Raw genomic sequence first — 27,509 nt, 5'->3', positions numbered from 1 at the left:
TTCTCCGCTCGCGAGCGCCGCCGCCCCCTTCCCCGCCCCCTGCCGTCGTCCTGGGCGGTGCGCGTCGCCAGCCTCCGCGCCAGTCGCTGACATCCGCGGTGCCGCGAGCTTCTCCCGTGCAACCGAGACAGGTAAACAGACCGGTCGCCTGGTCGACTCCCGGCGGGGGCGGGGGTCCGGAGCACTGGGGCGCGGCNAGACCTTGACCGCGAGCAGAAGTGGGCTTTTCTGCGGGCGCGGGACACGTCCGGCCTGCCCCAGGCTGCTCGTGGGTTTTCGGGTGACGCCGCCTGGTTTTGCTTTTCTGGTTGGGCCTGGGGGCGGCTAGCAGGGCCCCCCTAGGGAGGGATGACGGTGTGACACGATGTCTAGTCCTGCTCCGAGCAGCGTGTCCGCGGCCGGAGGGGCCGAAGGTGCGGCGAAGTGGTGGCGGTCACCCGGCGCAAACGCGCCTGGGGTACCCAAGAAGGCCCGCCTAACGGCACCGGGCAGAGGCGCCAGAGGGTTGCGGGGCTCCGGGCCGCTGCCATTGGGTCGCCCNGCGCCAACCCGGAGCCAGAGCCTCTGCTGGAGGGGAGTCCGGGCGCGTGGGGGCCCCCTTCGCCGGCGACGTCCTTCCGAGAGGCGGCCCTACCTGTACAGCCCTCCGTACTGCGAGGGCAGAGCGGGAGGGCGTGGGCGGGGCCCTCCGCGGGGTGGGGCCTGGGTGGGCCCAGCTCGAGCGTCTTGGGGCCTGGAGTGCCAGGTGGCCGGGGACACACGGCTCCTGTCTTGATTGTGACTATCTTCATGGCTGCGTATTTTTCTTTAATTCAGAGCATCACGATTTAAACACTTCCCCACATGCAGAACATCTGGAGATGTTTCCCCTTTCCTTGCGGAAAAACTCCAGGTGGAATACGATTAAAGATTTTTACAAATCAAATTACCAAAAAAAAAAAAAAAAGAAACAAAAAATTGAATAAAAAGGACAGACATCTGGAAAAATGAAGAACTCTCTCAGATTTTAAGGAGAGAGAGAAAAATCACCAATTAAGGAACGCTTTAACCTACAATTTAACCGGGAGCTCTTAAAAAGAACTAGCTGGAAAGGGAAAGAAAACAGAGCTAGGATGTGATTTGGATTTTGTTTGTATCTGACACACGGTTTTCATATTTGTGAAAGGAAGATGTCAAGATTATCATAGATACATGGTGGAATGTTGAATGATTTGCACAAAATGCAAGTCTGGGTTATCATTTTACATCTATGAAATGAACAAAAACAGTAACAGTAATAATTACAGTAACCCCTAAAAAGTTGCCATGAGGGGGCGCCTGGCTGGCTCAGTCAGTAGCGCATGTGACTCTTGATCTTGGAGTTGTGAGTTGTAACCCCACTTTAGGTATAAAGATTAAATTAAAAAAAGAAAGAAAGAAAACTGCCATGAAACTTAAATACTCAGTTTTCTGAGGATGTGGCAAAGCTTTGGGGTTAGAAAGATGGCGCTTCTCCCAAATTCCGGAGTTTGGAGGGTCACCTAATTTTGTAGTCCTCCTCTGGTCCATTCATAAAGCACAGGAAATGATACCTGCTTCCAGAGTTTGTTGCCAAGATTAACTTTATGTGAAACTGACCCTTCGTGTATATATATCGTTATTCTTTTCCTATTCACACCCCTCTGGGGCTGTTGTGAATTACTGCAGACTTTTCGTAAAACATTCTGGCAGTGCTTTCATTAAGAAGTTAAATATGGTGACCCAGAAACCCTATTCCTGGGAATTTACCTGCAGTGGAAGAGACAAACAAACAAGAAAAAAAAAAGCCCTATGCAGGCACATATTGGTGCAGGATGATCTAAAATTAGAACCAATTGGGAAACAACCTACATGTACAACAGCAGGGCAGTAGCTCAGAAAATCATGGCACATTAACTAGAAGGAGCATTATGTAACCGTCAAAAGTCATGATTTTGGAGCCTCTGATAGTGGGGGGGAAACTGACAAGTCAAAGTGCAGGTTTCTAAACTATTTACTCAAATGTGATACATATGGGGAACATCTGAAAGTAAAAGCACCAAAACATGGACATTTTAATAGAAGTTAGAGGTGATGTTAATGATCTTTTTTGTTAGTATTTGCTTTTACTAAATAATGCAGTGTTTTATTTTATTTTTTATTTTTTTTTATGTTTTATTTATTTCTGAGAGAGACAGACAGCGTGAGCAGGGGAGGGTCAGAGAGAGAGAGAGAGATACAGAATCCGAAACAGGCTCCAGACTCTGAGCTAGCTGTCAGCACAGAGCCTGACGCGGGGCTCGAACCCACAAACTGTGAGATCATGACCTGAGCCGAAGTCGGACGCTTAACCAACTGAGCCACCCAGGTGTCCCAATAATGCAGTGTTTTAAATTGGTCCCACATGTCTCAATTTTTAAAATGATACAGACCCACAGTTTTCTGTGTGTGGAGGGAAAGCTCAGTGTCCTGTTTGCCGCTTTTTATTTATTTATTTTTTAAATTTTATTTTTGAGAGAGAGAGACAGCGCAAGTAGGGGAGGGACAGAGAGAGGGAAACACAGAATCCGAAGCAGGCTCCAGGCTCTGAGCTGTCAGCACAGAGCCCGATGTGGGTCTGGAACTCACGAACCTCAAGATCATGACCTGAGCAGAAGTCAGACGCTCAACTGACTGAGCCACCGAGGCGCTGCTGTTTGCTGCTTTTTAAAATGACCCCATTTCTTTTTTTCAAATATTGTCTCATTTTTTTCCTTAAGTAGGTTAGTTCAGCAATTTATGTATTAAGTTTTTCTTTTAAGGAATCAGTTCTTAAACTTATTTATCAATTCTAGTTTTCTCTTTTTTTGTTGTTTTAAGGACTCCTGAATATATTTGAAAACTGAATCATTTCAGCCAAGCCGAAGCATCCAGTCAGAGGCGCAAACCCAGCTCAGCTGAGCCACAACAGATGTATGTACCCTGTGGAGTCTCTTTGGTCTTCTGAAGGTTGAAAGTGTCCAACTGTCATAGAAAATAAGGGTCTGGGAAGGCTGTGATCACCATCCCTACTCTGGAGGCCCTTTGGGTCTATATATGTAACTCCTACTGATTGCATCATCCTTCCTTGGAAAACCAGCTTGATTTTGCAGAGAAAAGGGTTATCGTTTTATCTGCAATCATGCTGAATGATGTAAGAAAGCAGCCATTTAAAAAATAATATAGTAGGGGCGCCTGGGTGGCTCAGTCCGTTAAGTGACTGACTTCAGCTCAGGTGATGATCTCACGGTTGGTGGGTTCAAGCCCCCACATCTGGCTCTATGTTGACAGGGAGAACCTGGAGCCTGCTTCGGATTCTATGCCTCCCTCTCTCTCTCTGCCCCTCCCCCGCTTGCACTCTGTCTCTCTGTCTCTCAAAAATAAATACACATTTAAAAATGTTTTTAATATAGTAAAACCATCACATAACAAATGTCTCTGCACCAAATGAACACTGAAGGTGACTATCAGCCAGCCTGACAAAAGGTTTATGAGATGAAAGGTTTTCTAAGCTGTAGTTTGACCTTACCTCTTCCATTCTCGCTTTGGGATCTTATTTCCTCTTCTAAGGCAACTGTATCAGCTGTGAACGGCCGTGTATTAAACATTCAGAGTGCCGCGGCACCGAACCCAGTGCCAGTGCCGCACTGGAAAATAATCCTCAGTGCAGTGTGTAGCAGGGCTTGCAGTGGGAGCATTTTATTTTTGTTTCCCATTTGTTCATCCTTCTTCAGTCATGTTGCTTCCAGGGAAACGTGCCCCTTCACGAAAAGCATTATAAATGTGCTTCAGTGCTGTGCTCCTGTGGACCTAGTTCTGAAGCCTGATTGGGAGTGTAGTTCCCCTGGGAAGCTTTAATAAATCCCCACATCCCATCTCGACACTGCCGCTCTGGACCTGGGATAGGCTCCCACAGTGTTGCTTGCTAAAAACTCTGCAGGGGACGCCTGGGTGGCTCAGTCGGTTAAGCGGTTAAGCCTCTGACTCTTGATTTCTTGATTTTGGCTCAGGTCATGATCTCGAGCCCCGCGCCAGGCTCTGTGCTGGCAGCGTGGAGCCTGCTTACGATTCTCTCTGTCCCTCTCTGTCTGCCCTTCCCTGACTTGCATGCACGTGCACGCACACACACACACTCAAAATAAATAATATAAATAAACTGTAAGAAAATTTTTAAAAAAATTTAAAAAGCTCTTCAGGCACTTCTGATGATAGACCAGGTTGGGGGTCCTTTGTCCTGTTCAGTCCAGGCCTGGGCCTCAGGTACCCATGAAACCCCACATCCCAAAGTGTTTCTACAAAATTTTGTCGAGTCTGTATCAGATTCTTTAAGGCACAGTGACCTCAAAAAGATGAGAATCTGACAAGGTTCTACTTTGCACTTTTCGGTGGGGGATTGCCCCGGGGACTGTGGGGGTGGAGGAAGCTGGTGCCACTCCCCAGTGTAAGCAGTTAAGTTTCAAGTTATCACATGTTCTAAGTATTACAAGTTTGGCCCCTGGCACGTGACCATTAGGCTAATTCCTACCAGCTCTGACTCTCTCAGCCCCCTGTATAAATGGGGTGATCCATGGATCTTTTATGTACCTTCTCTCGAGTTCCATTGCTTTGTCATTTGCTCATGCACCAATCCCACATGAGGTTACTTATTTTAATGTTTATTTATTTATTTGGGTGGGGTGTGGCGCAGAGGGACAGAGAGAGAGGGAGAAGGAGAATCCCAAGCAGGCTCCATGCTGTCAGCAAAAAGCCCAGTGCAGCTTGACCGATCTCACAAACCTTGAGATCATGACCTGAACTGAAATCAAGAGTCAGATACTTAACCAACTGAGCCACCCAGGCGCCACCGCCCCTTTTTAAAAATAAGAATGGAGGCTGATTTTAATTGAAAACTTTTCAATATCTGCAGAGAATCTTACAGTTTTGTTTCCTTAACCTATTAATAGATTTCCTGATTTTGAGCCATCCTTGAATTCCTAAAATAATCTAAAATAACCCTTATTGGTCATAGTGTATTCTTCTTTTACTAAACTGCTAAAATCAGTTTGGCAGTGTTTTCTGTTGGATTTTGGCACCCATACTGGTGGAGGCTGGGTGATGAAGGGCACGAGCCCTGCACTGGAAATGCTGAGGTGCCAGTCTCGGCCCTTTATCAGTCCTTGGCTATAGCCGCCACTTCTCAGGTGAAAGATGTGCTAACACTTCTCTCTGCTGAGCTCCAGATTCTTAAAACAACTGCCTGCACTGAACGTCTCAAAGATGTTGCCGAGTTCGTGTGTCCAAATTATAGCTCTCAGTTTCTCTCCAAGCAGGGCTCACCACCAGCTTCCCCCATTCCAGTAGATGATATCACCCATCAAGCTAAATATCTTACCAGTGTGTCTCCAGCCACCAGCAGAAAGCTAGAACCTTAGAAAACACTTAAATATTTGTCGAACGAGGCGTGCCTGCTTTCTGCCCCTCCCCCAATCTCTCTTTCTCAAAATAAATAAATAAACTTCAAAAAAATTTGTTGAATGAATCAATAAGTTGTTGGATTGTAAATATTATAATACGTAATTTTTGAAACTTTGTCCTTCAGTTTTCTTATGGTTAGTGGTCAGTTCAAGTTTTCTATTTATTTAAAAACTGGCCCATACCAGTTGGTTGAATTAATTCTAAAGTCGATATTTGTAATTTATATTTTAACAGAAAGGCAATCCATTCCACAGATTTTTAATTCATGAAACACAGTTGCATATAGAAGGTTGTTACCCTTTTGAAACCTTCCCCTTTTTTAAAAAATTTTTTTCAATGTTTATTTTTGAGAGACAGAGAGAGGCAGAGCTTGAGTAGGGAGAGGCAGAGAGAGAGGGAGACAAAGAATCCAAAGCAGGCTTTGGGCTGTGACCTGTTAGCACAGAGTCCAATGCAGGGCTCAAACCCACGAACCATGAGATCATGACCTGAGCTGAAATCAGACACTTAGCCAACTGAGCCACCCAGGTGCCCCTAAAAGCCTTCCTTTTCTAAGGTGATTTTGCCTTTTCCATTCCCCATGTGGCACTGTGTAGTGGTGTTTGTATTACATTTTCAAGTCACTCGATTTTATTTAGAAGTTCCCTGGGGCTTCCTGGGTGGCTCAGTTGGTTGAGCATCTGACTTCAGCTCAGGTCATGATCTCACGGTTCAGAAGTTTGAGCCCTGCTTCGGGTGAGCCCTGCTCCTCTCTCTTTCTTCCCCTTTTTCCCTTCCCCCTCCCCTCCCTTTTTCTCTCTCTACTCCTCATGGGACTGTCCCTCATGGGATTCTTTCTCTTTCTCTCTCTGCCTCTTGCTCACATGTGCCTTCTGTCTCCCTCTCTGCCCCTTTTGGGACTGCTGATCATGGGAGTCTGTCTCTCTCTGCCCCTTGCTCAGTTGCACCCCCTCTCTCCCTCAAAAAAAAAAAAAGAAAAGAAATTCCTCATGTTTCTGGGTTTTGTTAAGTTCTAATTTCATCTCTTGTTTCTTTATAACTATGATGTTTTATTTTGAAATTTTCTGTTTTCTTCGTTTTTGAGTTGAGTATGATTTACTTTCATTCTTTCTGTTCGGTTATACCACCTACGCTCCTTTGATCATCACATGGGTTCCTTTATTCCCCACCCCTGCCTTCTTGGCTTTGTCCAACTCGTTTGTGGGTTTAGTTTGGTTTGGTTATTTTTTTCTTTTTGGCTAAAGTGTTAAGTGTAAGTGACTTTTTCTTGGGTCCCATTTTATCTGATTCTTAATGATTTTGAATATCTTTTCATGCCCTTTTGGCTTCCCCTCTTTTATAAATTATCAGTTTTTATATCGTGTGGCCCTGTTGTCTATTGGAATTACTGTCTCTTACTGCTTTGCAAGAATTCCTTGTAGATTCTAGAAATGTTCTAGATTCTGTTGGTCTTAAATACTATGAATGTTTTTTTTTAACCATTATTTATTCCTTTTCTTAATTTTGTCCACAGTGTTGTTCATAGCATTAAACAAGAATCCTTAACTTTGGCGTCATAAGATTCTTACTCTTGGTGTGTGCTTTTTGTTGAAAAAGTCCTTCCATGGTGCACCTGGGTGGTGCAGTCATTTGGGTTTCTGACTTCGGCTCAGGTCATAATTTCACAGTTCATGAGTTCAAGCCCCATATCAGGCTCTGTGCTGACAGCTTGGAGCCTGAAGCTGCTTCGGATTCTGCATTGCCCTCTCTCTCTGCCCCTCCCCTGCGCATGCTTTGTCTTTTTCCTTTTTTTAAGTTTTTTTAATTTTGAGAGAGAGAGTAAGTATAGGAGAGGGGCAGAGAAACAAAAGGAGAGAGAGGGAGAGAGAAAGAATCCCAAGCAGACTCACCGCACTTGAACTCACCAAGCATGAGATCGTGACTTGAGACAAAGTTCGACACTTAACTGACTGGGCCACCCAGGCACCCCTGTCTCTTCTTCTTCCAATGACCAACTCTTACCTTTCATAGGTAGGTCTGTATTCCATCTAGAGTCTGCCCTTCCAGGTGTTAGGGATCCAATTTTATTTTTCTTCGGTTTCCCAGAAGCTTCTGCTAAATAACCTTCCTTTCGCCACCGATTTGTGGTGCTTGCGGTATTGTACATCAAGTCCCTGCTAAAGTGTATATTCAAGGGCTTATCTTCTATTCTCATTGGTCTATTGGCTTGTTTCCAGACTCCTACTGTGTGGTCTCTACTGCTATGGCTTTGTAGTAGGATTTAATATCTGAAGCAATAGATTCCCTTCTCTTCTCCATTCCTTTTTAAGGTGGAGTTTGCTATTCATGGACATTCTTTCACCTTGTAAGTTTATTGAACTCCTTAAAAAATCCAGGTAGACTTTTGATTGGCACTTGGTTGAAATTATAGGCTCACTTAGGGGTCATTGACAGACATCTTTCTAATACAAAGTCATCCCAGTCAAAGCCATGAATACCTTTCCATTTTTACAGGTCATCTTCAGTGTTCTTTATTGGAGTTAAAAAAAATTGTTTCCCCAGTCTTATTTTTTCTCAGTGAAGTCTGTTCCTGGATATTTTACAGTTTGGTTTTGCTATATTATGATTTTCTTATTTCTTAATTTTTTTTTCTAGTCGACCATTACTGGTGTAGAGATTTTTGTAGGCCGGTCTTGTATCCCACAGCCTTGCTGAACTCTAGTACTAGGTCTTGTGTCATTTCTGATGAGTCTGTTGGGTTTTCTGTTGTGTGATTGCCTTGATTGCAGATAATTGACAGCTAGCTCTCCTCGCATTTCTTGCCCCTACTGCTTCTTTGTCTCTGCACGTGGCATTGAACAGGACCCTCAGTACTGTGATGATGGACGTCCTTGTCTTATTTCTGATCTTGACAGAAATGCCTTCGGAGGCTATCCACTAAGTGTGTTTACTGGCTTTGTTATGTAACATTCATCAGGTTAGGGGAGTTTTCTCCTATTCCTAGTTTGCTGAGAGTATTTTTTTTTTTTAAGCAATAAAGAGCAATTGACCTTTGACAAATACTTAATGTCTTGAAATGTACCAAAGACTGGGCCACAACCTGCCCATTCACAGAGAGAGTATTTTATAGAAGTAGTGTCCTAGCCCAGCCAGGGACTCAGAATCCCAGTCTCCATCCCCAACAAGTTCACCAACTGGCACTGTCATCATGGCTATTGTCCCCTAACTTCTCTGAATGTTGGTAGCCTCATTTGTCAAGTCAGTGGTTTGCATTAAACCTCTAGATTAAATAGAAGATCTTCCCAATTTTATCACAAACAGAAAGAGACTCTCCAAGGTCTCCTGTAAATTTTGAGTCCCACTTCGCTTTAGAAATGGTTCGATACTTCAAACTGTACTGCTATTTTTAATAACTTTTCATAACCAAATGGTGCTTTCATTGTTCTCAACTGGTCCTGATCTCAAAATGATCTTGTCCTCAGATATTCTGTGATTAGCGTAAAGTATTTGCCTTTAATAAAGCACTGAGCTGCAGCACGTGCCTGTGGCCCACACAGCTTGGTAAGAGCGTTGCGAAGTCCAAGTCCCTCATTTTCCTCCCGCGAGACCTGCTCCACATTTCTGTGTTCTGGCCATGCAGTGGTGCAGTCCGGAAACCCGGGTGCCACTTTGACTCTTCCAGGCTCTCATCCTTCACATTCAACACCAAGTCCTCCAGAAGCTGCCCGCTAACTCAGACCATCCATGGAAAGAGACCTTCTCCTTCCCTGGCAAGACCGCCATCTTTTACCTCCGTCACTGCAATAGCCTTGAAACTAGTTTCCCTGTGTGTACACACANCTCTGTCACACACACACACACACACACACACACACACACACACAGTCCCTAGTCCATTCTCTACAATATTCTTTCACAGGGAGAACCCAGAACTCTTCACTGGCTCCCTAGGACTTTCAGAATCAAGTTCAAACAACCTAATATGCCTATAATTAGGGTGCCTATGTTAACATACTGGGACACTCTTGAGAATGAAGGGGATTCTCTTAATATTAGCACCAGAAACAACGAGTGTAAACTGTCCCAGGGAAGTCGGGGATGTCTACTCCCCTTGCTGATGAGGCCCTTTCCGGCCTGACCCCGCCTGCCCCTCTACAGCACATGAAGGCCCCACTTCCATGAAGCCACCTGCGGCCCCCAGTCCTGCTGATACTCTCTCTCACTGCCTGTCTCCACTCTGCTCTGTGCCCCCTTCCACCTCCCATGCCCGGCCTCCAGAGGACGAGTCCCTCTCCATGTCTCCTTTACTATGTGGTGTCATTGGTCACATAGAGCTGTGGGTGACTCTTACAGCCGTGGACAGGACACGTTCAAAGCCAGTCTCCGTGTTACCCCCCTTGCTACCTGTTCTTCCTCCTGCCGCGACCATTATAGCTAACATCGCCATCCAGCCGGAGTCTACCGTGGTGGATGGCGCGTGAAGTCAACATTTATGTAAGTGGATCGTAGATGTCAGACAGCTCGCCATTGCAGAAAAGAGTGTTCTGAAAATGCATAAACATGGTTCACTCTTGTAACAATTTAATTTTTAGTTTGGTTATTTCTTAAGCTTTATAACAGATGTGTCCACACTCCTCCCTTCATTCAGCATTTATTGTGTACGCCAGGCACTGCATTTAGGCACCAGGGGCCCATTTGTGAACAAAAAAAACTCCTGCCCTGGGGTGGCCTGCACTCCCGTGGAGAAGGTGAACAGGAAGCAAATAATCTTAGACATCAAGTAGGCATCCCTGCTCTGGAGAAAAATGAAGCAGGAGGGGCGCCTGGGTGCCTCAGTCAACTGAGGGTCTGACTCATGATTTTGGTTCAGGTCATGATCTCACAGTCATGGAATTGAGCCCCACGTTGGGCTCCTTGCTGAGTATAGAGCCTGCTTGAGGTTCTTTGTCTCCCCGTCTCTCTCCCTCCCTCTGCCCCTCTCCTGTGTGCACGCTCTCTCGCTCTCTGTCAAAAAAAAAAAAAAAGAATCAGGATAAGGGGATAGGATGCGGGTGCTGACTTAGGTAGAGTAGCTCAGCCCTGCAGAGGTGACATTAGAGCAGACTTGAGCCACATGAGTAACTGGAGAGAGAACGTTCCAGGCCCCAGGAGCAGCAAGTGTAAAGGCCCCAAGATGGGAAAGTGCTTATCGAGTTTAGGGAGCAGGAGGAGGCTGGAAGGGCAGGCAGCCGGAGGCAGGCCATGTGGGGCTCAGCTGGCATGGTCAGGACTTGCGATCTTACCCTGAGCATGAAGGAGTACTCCCTGAGGGGGAAGGGAAGAGGCATGGTGTGAGCTACATTAGAAAAGGTNCTCTCTCTCCTAGAAATAAATAAAAAACATTAAAAAAAAAAAAAGAAAGAAAAGGTTGTGTGAGCCTCTGGGCTGCTGAGTAGAGAACACACAGCTGGGGGCGGGGAGGCTGGTTGGAGGCTGTTGAAAGACCCCGACCAGGAGATAGTAAGTCATGTTGGGAAATGTGAATGGTTTAGGGATTTAGGATTTATTTTCAAGATAGAGCTGATAAGATTGCTGGTAGATTCATTGTGTCCCGTGAGAAAGAGGAAATTCAAGAGTAACTCCAGGGTGTTGGCTGGGTTTGGCTCATGGGGTGAACAAAGTAGTTGTTGGCATAAAACTCCATTAAATCGGGAGCTGTTGACTGGGGCAACACTCCCTTAGTTCGGTTCCCTGCGGTGTGTGAACAGAAGTGTGGGCAGGCACAGAGGCTGAGAGCTAGAGCCCGTGGGCAAGTGGAGAATACCCCAGGGGAGCAGGCCTGGAGAAGACTGGGCACCAGGGACGCTTGCTGAGGCCACAAGAAGGCCAGCCGGCATGTCTCAGGCCCCTGCCTCCCTGGCCCTACCCAGAAGAGCCTCCAGAAATTCCATCTGGCATGATCTGAGCAGTTGAACTTGGCTTGTGACTTTCAAATATATTTCTCTTCACTTCTGGCCACCAAGATCTTCAGTAACGATAGTAGAAGCATAAACAAGATGTGAATTCATTTACTTACTGCTTCATTCTCCTTCCTCTGCATGTCTGTGTGTCTTTGCTCTCCATCCTTGGAACTGAGCACCCGGGGTAAATGAGATATTTAATCTGAAAGGAGATTTTTAGTTGGATGAACGTTTATTCTGCAGAGGGCTCATAAATCACTATCCAGCATACTTGGTTTGTTTAGTCCTAAACTGTGCTGGTCCTTTTATGTGAGACAGGCTTCTTTTGTACCAAAAATTAGGAGAAAATAAGTCACTCATAAGCTGTTCAGTGCTGAACTAAAACTCATTCAGTGACTGAGTGTCCACAAATTTTATGGACACGGCCATTTTTGCCCTGCTTTGAGCAGCTCTTTTTATAGAAGGTGCCAGGTGCTGCCCTCGCCCCCGAGGAGAGGGTAGCAAACTGGACTCACTCCCTGCTGACATTCGTTCCCACAGATGAAAGAAGACGGGAAACAGCGATTTTCAAAGTTATTTAATTAGTGCAAAGCGTAACTGGGAGTCTCCCTCACTCACAGGACTTCCATAGGGGTCACACCAAGTTCTCAGAGGGTTCCAGAAGGGGACACACCAGGATCCTCATAGCAGTCCACACAGCGGCCAGGGACTTGCCTCCACTCCCAGCCCCCACAAGTGACTGCTTGGGAACAAGGGAGTGAGGCCCACCTTGACGGGTAAAGAATTCCCCTTCGCGTAGAAGCCCCAGACCTCGCAGGAGCCAGTGTCCCTTGTGACAGCCGAAAAGAGGCACTGCTTCCAGGGTCCCCAAAGGGACATGCCTGGTTACAGTAGTCACTGCTCTTAGGATGCTCAAAGCTATGGTAGACTCACCAGATGCACTTTATCAATCAGAGGTTATTTTTACCATAAGCAGCACTGCTAACATTCCATCTTTATCAGGTTTCCAGGAAACAGAGCCAGAAATTATCTTAGGGACAAATTTGTCCTCGGAGAAGGAGAAAGCTGTGTTAACGCTTTCTTTGACATTACTTTTGTCATAAGTGCCACAGAGGAGAGTAGGAGTGGAGAGCCTCTGTGCGCAACGCGCAGTCGCTCTTGCTCTGCCGCATGCATCGCGCAGCAAGCGCCCTGTGCACCTGACAGGAACGTGGGACTCTGACGCCCTTCTCATTTTGCAGATAAATCATCATGGTGAAAGGCCACATAGGCGGCTGGATCCTGGTTCTGTTTGTGGCCACGTGGAGTGACGTGGGCCTCTGCAAGAAGCGGCCAAAGCCCGGCGGAGGATGGAACACTGGGGGAAGCCGGTACCCGGGGCAGGGCAGTCCCGGAGGCAACCGCTACCCACCCCAGGGTGGGGGCGGCTGGGGTCAGCCCCACGGGGGCGGCTGGGGACAGCCCCACGGGGGTGGCTGGGGTCAGCCCCACGGGGGCGGCTGGGGACAGCCCCATGGTGGAGGTGGCTGGGGTCAAGGTGGTGGCACCCACAGTCAGTGGGGCAAACCCAGTAAGCCGAAAACCAACATGAAGCACATGGCCGGAGCCGCGGCGGCGGGGGCGGTAGTGGGGGGCCTCGGCGGCTACATGCTGGGGAGCGCCATGAGCAGGCCCCTCATTCATTTTGGCAATGACTACGAGGACCGCTACTACCGCCAAAACATGGACCGCTACCCCAACCAAGTGTACTACAAGCCAGTGGATCAGTACAGCAGCCAGAACAACTTCGTGCACGACTGCGTCAACATCACGGTCAGGCAGCACACGGTCACCACCACCACCAAGGGGGAAAACTTCACGGAGACCGACATGAAGATAATGGAACGCGTGGTGGAGCAGATGTGCGTCACCCAGTACCAGAGAGAGTCGGAGGCCTACTACCAAAGAGGGGCCAGCGTCGTCCTCCTCTCCCCGCCTCCCGTCATCCTCCTCGTCTCGCTCCTCGTCCTCCTCATCGTGGGTTGAGGAGGGCCTTCCGGCCTCCTCCGTCTTCTTCCTCTTTTACAGGTTGGGGGAGGGGGTGTCTACCTATAGCCCTTTAGTGGTGGTGTCTCATTCCTGCTTCTCTCTGTCACCCATAGGCTAATCCCCTTGGCACTGATGGCCCCCGGAAGTGTAGAGCAGACCCAGGATGCTATTTATTCGAGCCGGTGCGATGGAGCCCCTCATGGGCCGGTGCTGGTGCTGGGCTGGGAATAACAAGAAATAATAATCATTGGTTGATCTAGGGCTTTTTTTTGGGGGGGGGGGGGTTCTAGTGCAGCAGATTGAGGCTAAAACAGTTCTCAAAAACGCCATCAAATACCTTCGCCTAAATACCTCCGGCTCCTTCCCCAGCTGGAGCTTGGTAGTCTAATGCCCTATCTTAGCAGTGATTTCATAGGGGACATTTTTGTTACCCGTTTTAAGAGAACCTGACTGCATTTCCCTGTTCCAAGAGCATCTCTGCCAAATTTGGAAGGAGGCCACATGATACTCATTCAAAAAACAAAACCAGAGATCCTTACTTAGCTCCTGGGCCCCGGCCCAGTGCGCCAGAGAGCGTGTGCCCTGTGTCTGCCTGCACAGAACTGGGGCAGCATCTTGCATCTTGCAGCGTGGGCTACACAGCAGCTATTGTATCAAGCAGCACCAGGCCTCGGCAGAGGAGGGTTTCACAGGGAATGAACCTAACCAACAATACGAAAATACTAAAAAAAACCCAACACTTGGGAAAAGCGCCCTTGGAGGCGAGCTCCCATATTGGACGTTTAAAGCACCCACTCATGGCATCCTTTCTTTCATAACGTAAACTATAGAGAATTAGGGCAGTAAAAAATTGAACCGCTTTCTGGACACGGAGGGCAAATCTTTGTTCATTTACTTGGGAACCAGAACAATGATGACATAGAGGAAGGTGCAGCTTGAAAATTCCGTTTTCTCCCAGAGCATTACGTAATGAGGAAAATGAGTAGACAAAAGAAGTGCTTGCATTTCTCCATTGGTGTCTCCACTTGTCAAAAGCCAGAATTATGTCAGAAACTAGAAATTAGTTCTAGTTTCTATAACCAGCTTTGGAATCAAAGGATGGAAGGCCACCCCCCAAAAATACCTTAGGTGGCAGATGACAGTAATATCCATTCAGAGTGGAAAAAAGGAATTCTGTTACTGTTATTTACGGTAAATTATTGTCTAGATCATTCAGTATTGTCACCTAGCTGATAAATTACCATCCTACAATGTTACTGGCTTGCACTGTGCGGGTATTTGATGTAAAAAAAAATTTATTATGTATATTGTGTATGACAAACTTAGAAATTTGGGTTAGAGAAGTTAACATCTATCTGATCGATTGCACTACCTGTTTTTGTAAGATACTAAGTATTTAATACGTAGAAAACCCTTTTGCGTGGTCCTCAGGCTTACATGTGCACTGAATAGTTTTGTATGAAGATCCACGGTGGATCTTTGAAATATGCATGTACTTTATATTTTCTATATTTGTAACTTAGCATGCACTTGTATAAAAAATTGTATAAATGTTCGATATCTGGCCTAGAATTAAACAGGAGCTAAGTGAGTGTGTTGTGGTGTTGGCAGTGACGTTGGCCACCGTGCCCTGTGTCGGCAGGGTCACGGTGGGGGGATGAACTGGAGCAGAGCGGCTCTTGCAGCCCCTGTGCCCCTGTGGCGACCAGTGTTCACTGCGCCCGCTCGCCATTCTGCCCTCCCCTGTACTCGGGTCACACGCCAGCGGCTCCTGCTGCCTTTTCATCATTCCCGCAAATATCTTGAGTGTGCTTGGTGCTGGGTAGATGCCAAAGGCACTGTTGCAGCAGAGGAAGGCAGTCCTGGCACTCTGGAAGCTTCTTTTCTGCCCTGGACTTTGAAGTAGAGGATTTTCTTGACTAAACTGGAACTTAACAAGCTCTCAGATACCAACTCCATTGCCCCCCACGCACACCCCTCACCCACCGGCTCAGCTTATAAAATCTCCCAGACCCCGGGAGCCCCAGTGACAGTCACTCCCTTTGGACTGAAATTTAACCCCTTTGGTCTAAAAGGCCACACATTTGTCACAGCCCTTCAAGTCCCACACTCGTTTCCTGCCCTCTTCACAAATGTAAGGCACCCGCCCTGTGCTTCTCTCCATTTTCCTAGGTGGCCTTTCTCCCGCAACTGTGGTTTACCAAGAGCAGGAAGTACTCACAGAAGCGACAGTGGTTGAAATCACAGTATCTGTTAATACCTTAGGAAATGCCAGTATCCAGTAGCGATCAGAGCATCAACTTTGTACTAAAAATGGCAAGACCCAAGTCCGCACATCAGAACCCCATCATTCACAAAACTGCGGGAACAAACAAATCTCAAAAGCATTACTCATCCATCAGTGAGCCTCAGACTTAATCCTGAACATAGAAATTTCTAGAACTATTTTCAGTTTTGGCCATTTTCCTAATTCATTAAAAAATTAAAAAAAAAAACTGACAAATTATAATTAAATTCAAAGTAGTTAAAACACATTTTTTAAAATAAATAAGTAAACCTCATTATCATAGTTTCTCAAGAGTGGCCCACTGAGAAGACTTCAAACGTCCACAGCATAGGTACTCAGAGGGCCAAAGTCAGTGATGTCATGTACCTCGGGCCCCATATTTTCTTCCTGTTACTTCCCAACTCCTGTGAGTTTTGCTAAAGGAATTTTCTCTTAAAACACAGAAGAAAGGGGGCGCCTGGGTGGCTTAGTCGGTTAAGCGTCCGACTTTCGCTTAGGTCATGGTCTCGCAGTTCGTGGGTTCGAGCCCCGCATCGGGCTCTGTGCTGACTGCCAGCTCACAGCCTGGAGCCTGCTTCAAATTCTGTGTCTCCCTCTCTCTCTGACCCTCCCCTGCTCACACTGTCTCTCTCTCCTAGAAATTAAAAAAAAAAAAAACCATTAAAAAAAAAAAAGAAAGGAGGGGCAGGCACCTGGGTGGCTCAGCAGTTAAACCTCCGATTTAGGCTCAGGTCATGATCTTACAGTTCATGAGTTCAAGCTCCCCATCGGACTCTACAGCGACAGCTCAGAGCCTGGAACCTGCTTTGGATTGTGTCTCCTTCGCTCTCTGCCCCTCCTCCCCCTCAAAAATAAATATTTAAAGAGAAGAAGAAGAAAGGAAAAGCCAACTTGAAAATGTCTGACTTAAAGTAACTGAATCTAACTCCCAGAGAGGAGGGGCGCCTGGGTGGCTCAGTTGGTTAAGTGTCTGACTTCAACTCAGGTCATGACTTCACAGTTTGTGGGTTCGAGCCCCATGTCAGGCTCTGTGCTAACAGCTAGCTCAGAGCCTGGAGCCTCTTTCCAATCCTGTGTCTTCCTCTCTCTCTGACCCTCCCCTGCTCACTCTGTCTCTCTCTGTCTTTCAAAAATAAATTAGAAAAAAGAAAAAAAAAAAAACATTTTACTCCCATAGAGGGTTCTCCTGGAGAAGTGTCATTTGTCAACTTGTGTTTCCCCACCTCCCTCTCTTGGGCTGAGACCAAACAAGTGTCCTCTGCCTCTGGATGGAAGTTTGGGCCAAACAAGTGTCCTCTGCCTTTGGATGGAAATTTGGGTCTATTGCTTCCCGCTCTAGTGGGAGCCTTAATCGCAGCCAGAATCCGAGCTTCCCTGGACTCCAGGCTGTGGCCTTGCCAGGTGGGACAGGGATGAGCCCTCCGAGGTGCTGGGGCCCCTGCTGTGGCCGTGTACTTTAAAGGGTCCCCTTCTAGGCCTGCACATAGAGTCCACTGTCCCTCTTTCCCAGACTAGGTTCCGAGTACTGAGAATGTTGGAATTCTCCACCAAAGGTACCAACCAGCTTCCAGGGTGCATACCATCCTCTTAGCTGCTCGACCTTCCGCAGGTACACTCCACTGAGGGTGTACACACCTCAGTGTCCAAGAGGTGGCTGTGGGGGAAGGGAGCTCAGAAAGAACTTGGACACGTGGACCACCCAAGAACCTGCGGTCCCTATGAGGTGCTGGCTGGACGCAGGAGGAGAGAGAAGGGAGCCGCCACGGGCTGAAGTCTGTCCTTGGGACTCTTTTCTTCCTCCAGGGCCTGCAACTGTTAGAGGCAACCCTTCCCGCGAGCTTCTAGGTGAAAGCAGTGAAGGATTTCGCAATAAAGTCGTTCGTTTGTACAAATGTCCCCAAGCCATGTAAGTGTTTTTGAGTTCTCAGACAGGCTGGGACTGGCAGTGCTGCTGCTTCGGGCCAACCTACCGCCCCGGCATCTGCTCCTGTTTTCCCAGGTGCCCACATGTGATTGGGCCAAATACACCATATGTCCACGCCCCTTGCTGATGAGCTTCTACAAAGTGACAGGCACTACAGATATTTCCCGTTAGCCGATGCTCAAATCTCTAGGACCCCACCGGTCAAAGGACAGCAGTCTTTTTGCTTCTACCAGGGAATCTGCCAACACTTGCTTCTTCGATCAGAACCACTGATGGCCCATCGATTCAATTAAAAAAATAATAGTGTGGGCACCTGGGTGGGCTCAGTCGGTTAAGCATCTGACTTTGGTTTGGGTCATCATCTCAAGGTTCGGTTCGTAGGTTCATGAGTTTGAGCCCCGACTCAGGCTCCATGCTGACAGCTCAGAGCCTGGAGCCGCTTCGGATTCTGTTTCTCCCTCTCTCTCTGCCCCTCCCCCACTTGCGCTTTCTCTCTCTCTCTCTCCCTCCCTCTTTCTCTCAAAAACAAACATTAAAATAATAATAATGATGAACCAGAGTTACTGTTTTTTGTTTTTTTACATTACAGTGCTTCCATGTAACAGACCACTGCACTGCAACTATCACGCTTCAGAAGAATTATTCGTTACATGAGTGTGTATAATACGATTTTAAGTGAAAATCAGAGTATAGACCTATAAGAACCTATCCATTTTTTATAAGACAAAAAAATAAAATATAGAAATACACAGGAAAAAAAACCAAGAAATACATAGGCCTTAATGTTAAAGTGCTTATTGCTGGGCGGTAGGTAACAGGTGAGTTTTTATTTTTCTCTATATGTTTATACTTTTCAGGAAATTGACAGTGACCAAATATTACTTTTATAATGAGAGAAAGATCTGTAACTATGATTTTTAATTCCTCTCTTGGCACATGCCAGCCTGGCCTGTACGCCTTTGGATTCTAGTGTTTTCTCAGACTTCAGGACAGCTTCGAGCATGGCACTGGGCATAAAAGGCCTTTCTGATCTTCAAAAGATCCTGTTTTAGAAACCTGACACTGGGAGACATTCTGTCACTTGTCCAAGGTCACACAAATAGTGTGTTCCTCCAAGTATATTGTGGAAACACTTTGCTTTGCTTTGTGATGATATTTAATGGTTCAGCTCAGAGGTCCCAGGCCTGAGGCACCGTGCACAGCTCATGGCCTCTGTGAAGGGTGCCCCCTGGTCTTCTGTGGAGCTCCAGCCCAGGGGACTTAGGTGACCCCAAGGGGAACTTGGAGGAAGGGTCGACAATCCTAAAAGCAAGCTGGGTCTAAAATTCCTCCTACTCTGNTGGAAACCAACTTGACAATAAACTATTTGTAAGAAAAAATAAATAAAATTCCTCCTACTCTGGACAGTCCCTCTGTTGCTCACTGTCCCATACATGCCCCCCCTTGCATTGTTTCCTAGGTGACTTTCAGCCAGGCTCAAAAGTTGTTCACAGGTGGTGCATCCCTCCAATTAAACATGGTCCCCGAGAGCGTGGGGGACCTGCTGGAGCCCCCAAGGTACAGGCCGCCAGAGTGAGTATGGGTTGGGAGCCCGTTCTCCCCACTATCCTGGCAAATCGGTCCCTTTCCTCCCTCCCTCTCTAAAAACAACAAACAAATACACAAAAACAAGCTCATTATCTTAACTTTTGTATTAGACAAAGATACCAGTCTTCAGTGACTCTATCCCTTTGCACCCTTGCTTGACCCAATCGCTCCAAGACCCCATTTTCATTGCCTTCCTTGCCAATTATACCGTCAGTGTTAGATTGTTAGAGCTGCCAGAGCAAGTTACCACAGACTGGGTGGCTTCAAAGAAACAAATTAATTTCCTCACAGTTGGGGAGGCTGGAAGTTTGAGATCAAGGTTCAGCAGGGATGGTTTCTCCTGAGGCCTCTCTCCTTGGCTTAGACATGGCCGTCTTCTCCCTGTGTCCTCATGAGGTCTTCCCTCTGTGTGTCCGTGTCCTAATCTCTCTCCATAAGGACACCAGTCACGGCCTCATTGTTACTTAACTTTGAATTAACTCTTTAAAGGCTTCACCTCCAAATGCAGTCATGTTGAGGTTTGGGGGACTAGGATTCCAGGATATAAATTTTGTGAGGACATAGTTCAGCCCATAATACCATCTGTGTTCTAGAAACATCATAGCAGTGTGTCAGTGTCGCTATCAAAGGCATTCCCAGGACCGTGAGAGTCTTGTGAGGGCCCCACATTCACACACTCACATCTCATAATAGAAATACCATTATCTGTGTGCCTTCAGTAGACTGGGCCACTGCCCACTACTCTGCTCAGGATTGCCAAGGGGCCTACCTCACAGTGCCCGTCACGCTGCAAACAGAAATGGTTCCATTCCAGAGACAGCCCCTGAAACCCAGCCGCTGCACCCCCAGGCCTGGCACAGAATGAAGAGTTTCATGGTCAGCCACATTTGTTTAGTTTGGCTCCTACTTATAACGATCTAAAACTCTAGGCCTGATAATGTTCCTCCTACACACAAATATACCACGAACACCTGGCTTAGTATTATGCTGATTATGAGTTAATTAACCTAAGTCTGAGCGTTAGCTGCAATGCAGTGGGTGCTACAGAAAGCTGGCAAGCTCCTATCCCCTCATGCTGCCAATTCCCGAACGCTAGGTGTGCCCATCATCCTGCTCCCATGGCTGCCCACACATGGAATGCGTCTGTTCAGGTTTCTTTATGGCCCAAGCTCACCCTCCCAAGGCCCTGCCTCCGAAGTGCAGGAGAACCCCACAGATTCCTGGCCCTCCCACCTGCATGCCAGATGGCCTCACCATTGTCTGGACTCACAGACCAGAGAACCCAACAAGGACAGAGACTGCCTTTCCTCTTTCCAGCCAGTGCCATATTTCCTCTGTTCCCTTGCACGTCTCTGAGTCTCCTTCTTTTCCAGCCCTCTGAAGAGGCTTTTCCCTCCAACCAATCTGAAGACCCTTTTCTCTACATTGCCTTCCAGGACGCAACCGAAACACAATGGGTTTGTTACTTCCATGGCATCATGCAGGCATCAAGGCTGTTGAGGAAATAGCCCAGGAGGAGGGCTTCCAGTTAGGGCCATTGGGGAGGGCTAATGTTTCCCCAAGAAGCATCACTGGACCTTTGGTAAGTGAAGAAAAGAATGAATGAATGAATGAATGAGTGAGTGAATGATTACATGCTCAGTCAGGCCCAGATTTTCCCTAATACAGTACATCAGAGACGATTCCTAGCCTTGAGAACTTTAGGAGTTTGCATGCTGCCTGTGGAAGAAGCGGGGTTCTGCTGGACACCTGATTTCCACCAGTTTGGGGTGCCGCAGATTCTCCAGAACCTGCCAGGAGATGAACTCAGTGAATAAACCGGGTTGGGATGTTGGCTCTGTCCAGCCAACTTGTGGAAAATGCTAAGTGAAAATCACCATCTTGCTATTAACATACTCGCTCTCCCAGTTGGCCATAGTAAAACCACAGTATTAAATGGGAGAACATCTGTATCCTTCAGGGTGAAAGGTGCAGACAGAACAATATTATTCAGCCAAAAATTAACAACACAGAAAACAACAGGTGTTGGCGAGGGCAGAGAAAGAGGAACCCTCTTGTACTGTTGGTGGGAATGCGCACTATGCAGCCACTCTGGAGAACAGTATGGAGGTTTCTCAAAAAGCTAAAAATAAAACTAACCTACAGTCCAGCAATTGTATTATTAGGTATTTACCCAAAAGATACAAAATTACAGGTTTGAAGGGGTACATGCACCCCAATGTTTATAGCAGCATTATCAGCCAAACTATGGAGAGAGCCCAAATGTCCACCGACTGATGAATAGATAAAGAAGATGTGGTATATATACAATGAAATATTACTCATCCATCAAAAAGAATGAAATCTTGCCATTTGCAGTGACACAGATGGAGCTAGAGTGTATTATGTTAAGCAAGAGAATTTATTCAAAGAAAGACAAATACGATGTGATTTCACTCACGTGTGGAATTTAAGAAACAAAACAGATGAACATACGGGAAGGTGGGAAAAAAGAAGAGAGAGGGAGGCAAACCACAAGAGACTCTCAATGATAGAGAACATGCTATGGGTTGATGGAGGGAGGTGGGCGGGAGATGGGTTAGATGGGGATGGGTACTAAGGAGGGCACTTGTTGGGATGAGCACTGGGTGTTGTATGTAAGTGATGAATCCCTGAATTCTACTCCTGAAACCAATACTGCACTGTACATTAACTATAAAAATTGTTAAAAAATAACAAACATTAAAGTATTAAAAAACAACCACATAGTATTATTCAGCCCGAAAAGGCTGAATGAAGCTCTGATCCATGCTACTATGTGGACAAACTTTGAAACCGTGATATTAAGTGAAAGAAGCCAGTCACCAACAGGTAAATATTGTATGATTCCATTTATGTCGATTTATTGTATGAGTCCCAAACAGGCAACTCCAGAGAGACAGAAAGTAGATTGTTGGTTGTTGGTTGTTGGGGGTTGGAGAGAAGTGGGGACACGAGAGGGGACTGCTAATGGGTATGGGGTTTCTCTCTGGTTTGATAAAAAATACTCCGGAATCAGATAGTGGTGTTTAATGAACAACTCTGTGCCGCATATCACTAAATTTACATGGTGAAATGGTGAATCGTATGGTATGTGAATTATATTGCAATGAAGCTTCATTTTAAGCATAAAATTACCTACGTAAGAAGTGGTGTGAGGGTAGGAGGCAGTTTATTTTTGAGATTTAATCTAATAATATTTCAGACCACTTGTTCTTCTCACAGGTGCTCCAAAAAACAGTCTGTACAGAGTTGCATGAATAGCCTTGGGTCCACCGTGTTGGTAGGCAGTTGGCCCAAAGACTTTTCTGGCCACAAAATCAAAGCCTTAATCAGTAAATGCTGAAAAATGTAATATAATTTCTTGGCCTTTAAAGCCGAGCACAGAAGCCTGTTTTTTGTACACAGCCTCGTTACCAGTGGGCTGAAAACAACCCTGGGTTGAGTATTTGGGTTGGGAGTTATTTGGCCAGGGCCTTTTGAACAGCAGCATCCCAGGGAAGTACCAGAGAGTATTTATGTAAGAATGAGCTTTAAAAAAATCAACAATATCCTTTCAAAAACGTCCACTTTGTAACTACATGACTTAACCTGGTATTAAAAGTCTACCTTAAAAAAAAGAACAGCAATATTTAGCCACAGAGTGGTTGAGTTTAAAACCTCCTTGAACCTCCTGTGGTATGTTTTCCCAAAAGACCTGGTCGTATTGTGCACCGACAAAATCATTAGTAGGTGTATAGACCCGTTACCCGTATGTTGCAGAAACTCAAACCCTTTACTCAATGTTAAGTACCAACATTTCCTCAAGAAAAAGCTGTGGCCCTTTGATGAATGAATGAATGAATGAATGAATGAATGAATGAATGAATGAATCATCAATCAATCAATCAATCAATCAGTGAGAAGGGACCTGGGAAATTGCTTCATGCACCAGTTTTTGTAATGAGTCTAGCGATGGCCTTTTTTACTAGATTACAAATTACTCCTCATCCAGACTATTCCAACACCTCTCTTCCACCTAATGGAGACTTTGCCCTTTTCCCCAAAGACGGCATTCTCCGGACTTTTTGATCTGCCCCGTGGAGGTAGCCCAAGATGTTCCTTCTCCACCTCACAGGGAAGCTATGCGGCTGAGTAGGGACGCACCCTTCCATGTTATACGCTAACTCTTTGGCAAGACTGGGTGGTATGAATACCAGGTTTTGAGAAATGGAATCCCTCATTTGAACCTTAGCCTCTGAACTGCCCACATCACATCCCTGTCTTACTCACTTTGACCTGCTTGCCCTGTTCAGAGGCCTCACTGGAGCCTTTGTGAGCCAGTATCCTATGTGAATCACACATGTGATGTTTTGGCTTTCCCTCCATTGGCTCTCCTTCTATTTGGCTTTCCTTCCTTGCGTGTATACCTGATACTTCTTTTCTGTGTGTCATTGCACATTTATGTATCACTTCCTCTTGGGGTCAGGAGGTCAGAAAAGATGGAAGAGAGGCATTGGTTTGTGTCCAGTTGGAAAATCTGCAATGCTTCGCTATGGCAGCTAAAGTGAAGGGGCAAGAAGACCCAGTCATCCCTTGAAACCAAGGAGATCCATGCATTGTTCAGCATTAGCCCTTCCTCCGAACGACAAAGCTGAGTCAAATGGGAAAACTTGCAGGGCAAAAAGCGTTGTGAAAGAAATCCAACAGAACACTAAAGATGTCAACTGTCCCCTCTATTCCCCCACCCCCACCCCAGCCGTCTCGTTGGCAATCCAGTCTTCCATTTGCACACCTGTGATAGGATGCTACCCCCACCCATCTTCATGTCCCTTCGAGAACTGGCTCCATCCTCTTCTTCCCAGGCAGTCATCTCTACAGACTTCTACCACAGGGTCGCTACCTCCTCTACGCTCTGATCATGCCTGCCTGGTACATCCCAGCACAAACACTGAGCCAACAGGCTATTTCATGAGTCACACATACCAGCAATCACAGCTGATGACCATCATTTTCCCAAGCCGAGTTTTACAAGACGCAACATGATTCCCGGCTTATTGTCCCCTTTTTTTCACACTGTTCCCTCCACCTAGAAAGTCTTCGCTGCCCTCTCCACTGTTCACACAAACTCCTATATATACATTAAGACCCAGCTGAAATTTCCATCCCTACCATGGATCCCTTTGTGAGTCTGATGAAGCCTATGGACCCTGCTCAGAATAATGCTTTTATATCCATTAAATAAAAATACGGAGGTTACACAGGAAACCAATTATGCTGAAATATAGCTATCAAAACTTTTCACACTGATTCAGTTTAAGTTTTTTCCAAACTCATAAAATAAGATGTACCGGTGCACCTCATAATTACCATAATTTCACAATGATAAGTATAAGGGATATTTTTAGATCTCCTACACATACACATCTGAAGGAAGGTGACCAACTTGTCCTGGCTTGTCCCATACTTTCCCATGTCCTGGGAGCCCCCTCGAGCCCTGGAACACTGGGACAGCTGGTCGCCCAACTGTTGTCATTGTTTATTTGAGAATTAAAAGAAGTTTCCAATACAGAGTAGTCATATAGCAGGTGGAGGGGGAACACCAGCGTCCTCTTCCACAGCTAAATTTAAGTTGGTTGAACAACTTTGGGGAACTATCCATTTCTACTAAAGCCAAACAGATGCCTGTCCAATGACAGAGCACTTCTATTCTTAAGGATTCACCCAACAGAAATGAGACCTTATGTTCATCACGAGATGTACATAAGACTTTTCACAGCAACTGCGTCCATTATACTCTCAAACAGGGAACACCTCAATGTCCATCAAGAGGTAAATCAACAAATAAATTGTGATCTGTTTATACAAACATATATCTCACAGGAATGAGACGTGAAAAACAACGCCTCCAGGCAGCAGAACTGATGAACGTCACGAACATAATGGTGAGTAAAGAAGCCAGTCACAGAAGAGCACAGATTGCATGATTTTATTTGTATCAGTTACGGAAGTGGGCAAAACCAGCGTGGGCATTAGAAGTCAGGCCCAAGGGTGCCCTTTGGGTGGAGGGCAGCTATGAGGGTTTGGAATATCCTGCTGATTCCAGAAGGTTGTGCATTGAATTGTGTACTTTAATGTATTGTATTAAATTATATTGAATTGTGTTAAGTGCATTAAATTTACCTAAATGTAAATTCAATACAAAATGTATTGAATTGTGCACTTAAAATCTGCACTTTTCTGCATATATGTTATACTCCAATAAAAGCTTTTTTTTTTTTTATGATTATGGATCCCCATTCCTTTTTCCTTCTAGAGCTCATCCCTGCAGCAGTCAGTGCCAAAAAGTGACCTGCATGTTCCAGTGTGGTTGGCTTTGCAGTTGAAATGCTACTTTTGCCCACCGAATGCGACCTGTCTCGATGGCACTCCACTCTCTCCTTTCTCTGCCACAAACCCAGCCTCTGGCACAAGCCTTTACGGCCTCTCCTAGTGGCCTTCACAACAGTAAACACTTCATTAGTATTTCTGGCAGGCCAGTAATGAACATGTTAACACACGTCCGGGTGTTAACAAAGCTTTTAGATCTCAGTTTACTGCCCTTTATACTATTTCATGGGAAGGATTCGTATTGGAGTCTGTGATTCCAACAGTGTGAAGCAATGTTTGATAAGCCTTAATAGTGCTGGGCTGGGGAGAGGCATGATGCCTCTAACACAAACATGGGAACAGATTCTCCGTTGAACTTCTGCCCCCTCTGAAGATGTCTGGTAAATACACCATTTATTCTCATGACATGGAGCTTACATGATAGAGAAGGCTAAGCTGTGTCTAACAGATGAGAGCTGAAGTTACCTGAGGCAGAGGATGGCAGGGTGCGGATTAGAGCCTGGGTCTCTGGTTCCCACCCCTCTCTTTGGAACATCTCCAGGGTCTCCCCTGAGAACGAAAACCAACCAGGTAACAAAGGGGTCCCTGCCCTGACACAATAGCTCGCTCCTTTCACCTTTCCAGGCAGCCTCATCCTGGCACAGCTCTTTCTCTTTTTGGACATTCTCCTGCATGTCGGGGAGAGAGGACAAACTGCTCATCAAATCATCGAGTTAATTGTTCTTCTTAAAAACATCAAGAGACAAGTGAGAAAAGTATTGGGCGGCCAAGCAAGGAATTCCAACATGGCGGCTGAGGCTGGCACTTTCTGCCCTTCTTGAGGTCTCCAGGCTGGAGTCTCTCCCCTTTCCCAGCGCACCCCTTTCTGGACCACCTTGAAACATAGCCTTCAGCCCACTACCTGTGCTCTAGAGCTTTGGGGGCTCTCTGCCTTCTCACTTACAAACATCCTATTCCACAAACATTTGGGGACATAAGATGAGCAACTGCCATCAGTGGTCCCTGATATGCCATGAGCTTCCTCAGCTCCCAACCCTTCCTCACCCCCTCCCCGGCGTCACACATCATCACACCTCCCTGCCCTGAGTCAGCTCCACACGACCCAGTGCCCAGCACCTGCTGCTGTCTCAGCAGGGAAGGGCAGGGGACTTCTGGTGAAATGACACAAGCATTTGCTTCTTCGGTGGCCTCCTGTTACACTTCTAGACAGATGTATGCCTAAAGAATTCCAGCTACCGCCATGATAGCTCTTCACATGCTCTCCTTCATTTTTCAAAGCCGAATTCTAAAACTGTTGCATTTATCCCTGTAAAATTTCCTCTTGCTGCCTCTGTATATGACCTGCTGTCATTTAGAGGGTTCGGCCTGCTTCCTGGCACACAGCCCGCCTTGGCAGCTGTGATCCGTGTGCGGCTCTGAAGATACTGTCCTCAGCCAAGTTACAGATAAGAAGGGACATAAGGGAATTTACATGCTTCTTGATTCTAGGCACTGCGCTGTGTGAGGGGCAAGTGAAACATGGTCCTTTGACTTCTGGGAACTCAAATGAACATATAAACAGCAAGGGTGCCCCGCATGGCTATTGGGCTAGGTAGCAAGTACTATGGGACCTCCAAAGCAAGACAGTTGTCTGTGATTAAGAAAAGGGTGGACAAGCTATAGGGGAAGGTAGTGTTCTTTTTTAAGATTTTAAAAAATGTTTTATTTATTTTTGAGACAGAGTGTGTGAGCAGGGGAAGGGCAGAGAGAGGAGGTAGGGACAGAAGGTCTGAAGCGGGCTCCACATTGACAGCAGCGAGCCCAACGCAGGGCTCAAACTCACAAGCCTCGAGATCATGACCTGAGCTGAAGTCAGACACTCAACCAACTGAGCCACCCAGGCTCCCCGGAAGGTAGCATTTAAAATCTG

The 27,509-nt window shown here is 46.4% G+C and overlaps 1 protein-coding gene across 2 annotated transcripts; it reads left to right on the top strand.

Moving 5' to 3' along the window:
• Positions 1-33: 33 nt before the first annotated feature.
• Positions 34-15,006, top strand: PRNP (prion protein (Kanno blood group)). 2 transcript variants are annotated; one of them, XM_077766920.1, is made up of 3 exons: positions 34-131; positions 2,857-2,949; positions 12,629-15,006. In XM_077766920.1, exon 3 carries the CDS (start codon positions 12,639-12,641, stop codon positions 13,410-13,412), a length of 774 nt encoding a protein of 257 aa, XP_077623046.1. In that variant the 5' UTR covers positions 34-131; positions 2,857-2,949; positions 12,629-12,638; the 3' UTR covers positions 13,413-15,006. The 2 variants fall into 2 exon arrangements, with proteins under 2 accessions (XP_077623046.1, XP_077623047.1); XM_077766921.1 differs by lacking the exon at positions 2,857-2,949 and having other exon boundaries at positions 60-131.
• Positions 15,007-27,509: the final 12,503 nt, after the last annotated feature.

This window comes from Crocuta crocuta, unplaced genomic scaffold (genome assembly GCF_008692635.1).
Source record: "Crocuta crocuta isolate KB4526 unplaced genomic scaffold, BGI_CrCroc_1.0 scaffold15, whole genome shotgun sequence".
Lineage (NCBI taxonomy): Eukaryota > Metazoa > Chordata > Mammalia > Carnivora > Hyaenidae > Crocuta > Crocuta crocuta.
This window is presented reverse-complemented; position numbering and strand designations above follow the sequence as displayed.